The sequence below is a fragment of the Dreissena polymorpha genome, chromosome 4 (genome assembly GCF_020536995.1).
Source record: "Dreissena polymorpha isolate Duluth1 chromosome 4, UMN_Dpol_1.0, whole genome shotgun sequence".
Lineage (NCBI taxonomy): Eukaryota > Metazoa > Mollusca > Bivalvia > Myida > Dreissenidae > Dreissena > Dreissena polymorpha.
Genome location: NC_068358.1, coordinates 91,669,213 through 91,677,551, shown reverse-complemented (window position 1 = coordinate 91,677,551; position 8,339 = coordinate 91,669,213). Strand labels below are relative to the sequence as shown.

General features: G+C 34.4%; 1 protein-coding gene across 1 annotated transcript; it reads left to right on the top strand.

The window, feature by feature from the left end:
• The first annotated feature begins 546 nt into the window (after positions 1-546).
• LOC127878595 (uncharacterized) lies at positions 547-7,465 on the top strand. Its single transcript, XM_052425121.1, has 7 exons — positions 547-698; positions 4,029-4,132; positions 4,473-4,511; positions 4,739-4,807; positions 6,151-6,225; positions 6,794-6,919; positions 7,378-7,465. The coding sequence occupies exons 2-7, from the start codon at positions 4,077-4,079 to the stop codon at positions 7,463-7,465; spliced, it is 453 nt and encodes a 150-aa protein (XP_052281081.1). The 5' UTR covers positions 547-698; positions 4,029-4,076.
• The last annotated feature ends 874 nt before the right edge of the window (positions 7,466-8,339 follow it).

The following is an 8,339-nucleotide window of genomic DNA, read 5'->3' as shown; positions in this document are numbered from 1 at the left end:
ACATCTAAATAAATAAAAAACAAAACACTAACGTTTGTATAAGAAAACAGTTAATAAAGATACGATAAAAAACGTAAACACAGGAATACACTGTTTCTAAACGTTAGTAGTGTCGCATTTCGCGCGATTAACATGTTGAAAGAATATTGCAAACAAAAAATAAAAACCTTAAATTGAAACATATGTGAGCTTGTTATGGATGCTTACACATTTCGTTACTTTCCAAAGAAGGGTTGGGATCGCAAGATAGCAAATTGTAAATACTAAAGCTGTGGATTTTATTTTGAATATTTACATAAGTATAACCTAGGCATTTAACATAAACTCCAATTTGTGCACGGGATTACACAGGCGAATGCTGGGTCGTAATTAAGTTTGACACGTGGAGAATATTAAGTTTTGCACAATCTATATGGTAGTTTTTTTGGACTAGTGTGATGCGAGAGGAGATATATGGCGGATATCATCGAGGATGTAAATGTTGATTTCTATCATCGCATTCCCCTTGTCAAACTGCAGTTGCGAAAATGATATATGATACGTACTTAAAGTGCGTTCCCCTGTCAAAGTACTGATGGGATTATGATACATTAAACGTGCTTTAAATCGATTAAGGAAAAAAACTTCGCCAATGTTCGGTATATTTGGTATACTACATACATACTGTATAAACACATGGACAAATAGGATGTAGTAAGGTGAGGGTTTATTGTTAAAACATGTACTAGTTCAACTAAATGTTTATGGTTGTCATAATGATTCTTTATAACAGTTTATTTACTACAGAATCATGGTTTTCCCCCAGTAATTATAATGCATACAATGTTCAGCGTATATCTATATGTTCAACTGTTCGCTTTCGTGTTCAATGAAGCCATCCCGAAAGCACTTTAATAGAATATTTTAAGAGAGGTAGAATAAAAGTTTGATCTATATACAGTTATTTAATTGTGGATAAAACATACTGGGGCTGATGTAAAAAAACAACTGTTGTCATCATACAGTTATATATATGATTGAACATGGCTCACTTTACCGAAACGATAGTATTTTTCATGCGCGTTAGCTTATGCAAGCTTGTGAATCTCCATGCTTAACCCATTTATGCCTAGTGGACTCTCCCACCCTTCTAAATTGGATCAATTTATTTCCAAAATTAGGGATGTCTAGTATATTCATTTCTATATTTAGAATATTTCTACAGAAATTCCTTTTAGCAAACAGCGCAGACCCTGATGAGACGCCGCATCATGCGGCGTCTCATTTGGGTCTACGCCGTTTGTCAAGGCCATTTTTTCTAGACGCTAGGCATAAATAGGTTTAGCAAGGCAATCACCCATGCTTTTTCCGCAAATTAGAATTTGATTAATTGACATAAGTAACATTACATGGGGGAATGATTCACGCATAGACATTAGAAGTAGTTTTACAGGCAGTAGCTGATACCATCGCAACCAAAAAAGCGAACATCTTAGCGCATATTTTAACTTATGTATGTATGATGTAACCGGTCACTTATCCATACTGCAAGTCTATGTTCTGGGGTCATCACAAACTGTGTCACATATTTACGCTTAATTACTATGGAATAATATTTTTTAAAGGATTATAATAAGCTTATTTAAGCTAGCTATTTCCTTGGTATGCATATTCCCACTCTGAATGTTAGTTTCGTTTGTGGTTACCGAACTTACCGTATTGCACAAATGGAATTTCCTAATTATACTGCGGCTTTTTTTCGCCCTACAACTTGAGAACAAAATTGAAACACCTTTCAATAACAATTACATAGCCGAAAATTGAAGCTATTATGAAAAAAAAGTCTAGTACTTATATTAGGTAGGGATGCTCGGGCATACTCCAGATCCTCATAGAAATCAGCCTTAATCGTAGAACCTCATACAAATCAGCCTTAATCGTAGAACCTCATACAAATCAGCCTTAATCGTAGAAGGACCACACTTCGAAATACACACATATACCGGTATCACAGGAGGGAACCTTCGGTTTATCTTCCGTCCGCCATGTCTGTCGTCCTATCTGTCCGTCAGTCCGTTCGTAAGCAATAATGGACCCTGCGGAAATTATTGAAGATTCTTGGATGAAACCCGGTATAATTGTAATTTCAGGAGAATGCATTACCCCTTTTTTACCACAGGTCAGCGGTTATGAAGTTGAAAGTAAACAAAACTAAAATAACTTGAATACTACATAACATATAGCTGGATCCTGCTATTTCTCAAAGAGTACCTGAGATAAATAGATGAAACTTGGTTTACGTAAAAAGGACACTAGGAAAAGTATACATATTTTTGCATCGTATTTAATCACGGTCGAGTCTGTCAAACGTCTCTGCTCAGCCATCCGTCCGTTGGTTCGTCCTCAAACAGTAAAATATTTTGAAACATAAGATATAATCAAAATATTTGTATACAATTTTAAAGTCAAGACAGTCTGACCATTGCTCCCAGAAGAGATTAAAGGTCATGTGACTGTCAATTTAGCTTTTCAATAACGCTTACTATTCAAATTAAAAAAAACACATGAGAACAAATCATTCAACTTGGTATACACACGAATTACAATGTAACCTGTTTGCGCAATATTACCACTTGATGTCGACGGTTTTTTGAATGTTAGAAAAATATCTTTATACGGCTATAACATATGGGAACTGGATTTTGTTATAGAACTCACCGGTGTACATATACAGCGTAAGGCAGATTGTAAAGCACACTTTTTGTTAGGAAGGGGACTCCAGTATTTCCTGCAAAAACTGATAAAACCTCATTTTGCTTGAGTTCTAAGTTTAACAAATTACATTTATTTATATTTGGGCGATTCATGCAATTGTTCCAGTGGCTAAATAATGAGACAATTGTCAAAAATAATAATGACTTATAAGAAGGTAAATAGATCAAAATCAGCACGTTTAGAAATTCATACTTCTCGCTTAAGGTAGCGCACCTCTAATGATTTCCCGCGATTTATTTTAAGATCATTGCCGATCTTCAATGATCGCTTATTTTCGAGAGATGCATTTTATTTTTTTCAAACTTCGAATTTTGATATATGTTTAACTTATTCATTTAGAATACATTATTTTCACTATAAATATTGACTTTGATCCAATTATCATCTGAAAAATACGATTTCGCGATTTCTTCAAAAATCGACGAGCCTTTTCACCTGTTTACTTATGGATATATATTTGTCAAACAAACGTCTTCCACCATAACCAATGCGTGTAGCCGTAGTTATGTAATCGATATATAGATACGTTACCAGCTTCTATACAAAATAATTATAAAACAAATCAATTTCGAACACCCGATATCCGTACATTAGTTCTGATTTTTGTTTTTGTAGTACTGATAAACTAGCTCTTTCCAGAAGTGTCAGTAGCGTATGTGAATTCCGTTATATGACTGAAATTATGCTTACTGTTGCAAAAAGTCCTATGGTTTAAACCCGATATCACTATATCGTAGAATTCGATGATTTGTATGTTGTGATTGGAAGATATTTACCGTGTTTTGTCCCACCTCAAAAATATATTTCAAATCTCCTTGTCAGCCAATCACATGCATGGATAAAATATTACCAAACATCGCGTACTTGTGTCTCTTCTGAAATGCTTGAGTGGCCGGCCACCTGTCAAACCGCCCAGCCTCCCATAAAGCATCCGCATGCCCGCACGCCCACCCGCACACACGCAATTCTGCAAGCCCGCCGGCACGAACGCGCACAAGACCCGTCCGCACGTCCTTTCCCGCGCCCGACCGCCAGCCCGCCTTTCCGGTCAACCGCCCGCATGATCGCCCGACAGCCTGCCCGCCTTCCCGCTCCATACAACCACAGACCGACCCACCCAAGCGAAACCACCGACCAAATCACGCACTCTGACTTAAATCATTATATGTGGTCAGTTAATCATTTCTACTTTCCATGCGTTTGATAGCATACGATTATTATGTCGGTGTGTTTAGTATGTTTTACCCTGATTAAGACTTAACATCAACTTACAGCACAATTCCTTGATATCATCGTGATGTAAAGAACTTCGTCCTAACAAGATGGGGAATACATGCAGACATGGAACCAAAAATAAATATTTAGAAGATGAAGATGGGTAAGTTTATGTTTTATCCCTTGTAAATAAATTAAAAATACCAATATTAAAAAGATACCCCATTTTCACCATGTGAAAATAAAGATAAAAATATACTTAAGCGAAATATATAAGCTAACCCTTTTTTCTTATTCTACACTTGGATTTGTAAGATGCCTTCTATAACGTTAAGACTCATAATTTAAATCCAGCATAGCAATGATAAAAACTAATCTCAACTTTAATGCCTATCAAACTATGTTATATAAACTTGAAATCCAAGACCCGTATTTTCTTATCAAATGCAAGATTTATATTCTACACAGTCTATCAATGTATGTATGGTTATGTTTTTATTTAGGTCTAGAGTTAACAAGGCGTTTTCAAAAGTGGACGAAAGGTAAAATATAATTTATGAAATAACAATCACCCAACAATAAAAATTAACTCAAAATAAGCTATTGAAATAAACATTCCAAATCCCCCAAAATAGAAAAAAACATGTATGATAGTTGTTGTTTTTAATATTAAAATGTACCCACAGACATTAACACTGATTATTATGTCAATTATTTATGTGTAATTGTTTATGCAATTTAGAAGTATTTTTAAATTGTTTATATCCAGTCTACATGATGTAACTACGAACGCCGAACAAACACAACAGCAAAAAGAAATAGAGCAACTTACATCCAAGTAGGTGTTGTAAGCTCATATGAGCGCATAGTACTCATCGTGAGCTTGTGTAGTAGAAGGCCTTCCGGTGTCCGTAGTTGTGTGTCGTTTGTCGTCCGTCGTCAAATGTAATCTATTTTCTTCTTACAACACCTTTTATAAGCCGCTTTGCAGACTTTCACGAAATGTCAAAGGAATGATCTTCTGAATTATTCTGATAGTTTCGGCCTGCTGCATGTAGTTCACCAGAGTTAAACATTAAAAACATGTAAAGGTGGAAACTTAAAACATATTCTCATTTAAAACTGAAAGCGTCAAGAGATTTAACATTTGGTGAACACAATCGACTAGTGGTCCTGGGGTCATAACAGGCAATGGTTATGGGGTCAGCCTATACATAAATCAATATGCTCAAATATATACTATCGCCTAGCAGTCATTCACACAGACTCTTCAAATCATGCTCATTGTGTCAAAACTTGCCGTGGCCCTTGGTTGATATGATGTATTATGTTAAGATGTATTTTGATATGTTTTGGAAATTCTTTAAATATTTCATCGTATCACGGATACATGTATGCCTAAATGCAAGACTTTATGGTATTTATGTGTAGAAACAGTTGCGAAGGAGTGGGTTATGGATACTGTTCACATCATGTTTGTTACACACAATCGTTACTGTGTCAAGTTATATACATGCTAACGATGATAAATAATATTAAGAGGACGAATATTATTATGTTATACAGATCAGAATGTTAAGGAGCATAATTTGCTAAGTGCTACTAAAGCGGGCGCCATTTGACCATTTTTAAGTACCAAGCATTTTTATGTGACTCCCTTTTATGTTGAACACAAGAGCTGGTTTAATCCATGTATGCTTATCGGACTCTCCCATCCTTCTAATTTGGATCAATATATCTCCAAAATAAGGGTTGTCTAATATATATATTTCTATTTTTAGAATATTTATTACAGAAATTCCTTTAAGCAAACAGCGCAGACCCTGATGAGACGCCGCATCATGCGGCGTCTCATCTGGGTCTACGCTGTTTGCCAAGGCCTTTTCTAGACGCTAGGCTTAAATGGGTTAACAACAAACTGCTTTACCAAGGGGCATTTTTCTTATATGCAATTTAATATTCCATCGAAACATCTCGCTCTGTAAAAGTGAGTGCTAATACTATGTTGAAATGTGTTCAGGTTTTAATACTTTAATAACGTCTGTTTCATCTTGGTAATTCATTTGTCGTGATTTCTATGGCGAATACTTATACTTGCATTTTCTTTAATAATATACAACACAATTATAATGTAGAAAGTATAAGAGGTCCTAATAATCACAAATAATTGCACATTTGTAGCCTACAAGCTGAAATAGAATCACGTACTGTGGATAATGAGCGGATGAAAGAAGAAAACACCAGACTTACAAGTCAGTAAGTACTAGTTCTGTAATATGCACTGTCTTCATTGATTCCTGGGTTGTTACGATATAACGTCGATGGGCACATTATATGCTTTGTAATTTCCAGGTTAGAACAAGTCATCGCCGAACGCTGGTCTGTTAAATTCCGAAATATTGAAATTGAAAGAAGAAATCACTTCATTAAAAATCAAGTAGGAATAAGTTTTACCTGTGCATCAAGTTCTTGATGTTAATGAAAAGTTGAACACATCTTTTGAAATACGTTAATATTGTAATTTAGGGATACCATCGTACCCCTGTATTATTTGAACAATAGTTCAAGGTTCATTTATCAAAAACCAAGATTCCTTAAAATTGGACTATGTATGTTGGTGACTAAACACGTTATCATGAGATGCGATAAAAAATCCAAAATATTGATGTTTAGATTTTTAAATGCCTCATATATGTTCTCAATATTCCAAGGTCGCATTTACTTGTGTCGTTTATGTATTCATTTAATACGTTTGAGTCCTTAATTTACAGTATCTTCAAAGAACAAGTTAAATAACATTGCAAGTATTAATTGTTACATCCAGCCAACAGGACACCTATGACCCTCGCAAGCTCAATGAAACACACACCGATGACCCCCGCAAACTCAATGAAACTGACACCGACGATCCCCGCACGCTCCATGAAACAATTGCACAACTTAAATCCGAGTAAGATTTATTAAAAAATGTGTGACTGTTTGACATTAAAATATTGATATATTTCACAGTAATGTAAAAATGTAATCAAATTATCAAAACCAATATTCTTTCAAAATGAGAAAAACAATTATTGGAATATTAAACACTCAAAAAGCAATCCTGAATAAGTGAGTTTTGACATTTTTTTCATTTGGGCCATTAAACGTTTGCTATGAATTATTAAGACTCTTTATTAATAAACTATAATAATAACTACATGCAAAAAATGTTAAATTGCGTTTCGATAAAATCTATATTTGTGTTTAACAATAATAAGATGTATTAAATGTTATAATGTTGAACATGTGTCAAATTTTGTCATCAAAGAGGTTAATTAAAGACAAGTTTATTAATGTGAATAATAAGTTTAAATGTATGCTTTACATAATAAAGCGCGGATGCAGCTATACCGGTTTTTCTATTTCCAGAATTGAACGTGTCAAAGCCGAGAATGAAGAGAAAACATCCGAGTTGTTTAAGAAGGAGGAAGAGATTTCAAAACTGAAAACCGAGTAAGAATTGCCTGTTCTCTCATACAATAGTTTTGCACGACAATTATTTTCGTTTCAATTGTCGCCTTAATAAGCGTTTATGGCAAAATAAACACTGTTTAAGAATGATGAGCCACACATCTAGATCCATACTGAACAAATCAATTACGTATAATTTGGTAAAATGTAATGTGTGGTCTTGCAAAATCGTTTACAAAGCTTAACATCAATTACAAATTGTATCAGTCCAACACAAAAAGGGACATGCAACCATCGAAGATTTTGAAAAACGAAGACCAACTTATCAAAATGAACATATCAAAATGAACATCAAGTAAGAAGTCACTTACTGCAGGCATAATCCTTTAATTCTTGTGAATGATTGTATGAATTGACAGTTAAAGCTAAAAAAAGACATGTATTTGCCTTAATTTTGGATTGAATTAATATTTAAAGACTTAATCCCGATTGAAATTTGATTATACTAAATATTCTCGCATTAACCCGAATGCTCGTTTTAACAAATTTAAACACACACACCTTACATGTGAGAAGCATTTGAAAACGATTGGGAACATCATCTTTCTAGATCACGAAAATGTTTAAAAATAAGTACGATCACTAAATGCCTGTTTAATGTTTTAATATGAATGTAGTGAACGTTTGTGAAGCTAACAAGCCAATATTTTACATATTTTACATGTCATTTGTAGACTTGATTATGTAAGTAAACACATAGACACCAATCATGAAAAGAGGGTCTTTGAAGGAGTTTTACCGCTAACAGTCGAAAAGATTTATTCGAAATTAGATCTATTTTCATTTATGGGCATGCCATTCAATCTGATCACGTACAGTACACAACAGTCTTGATCACTTAAATATTTGAAATTGATCTG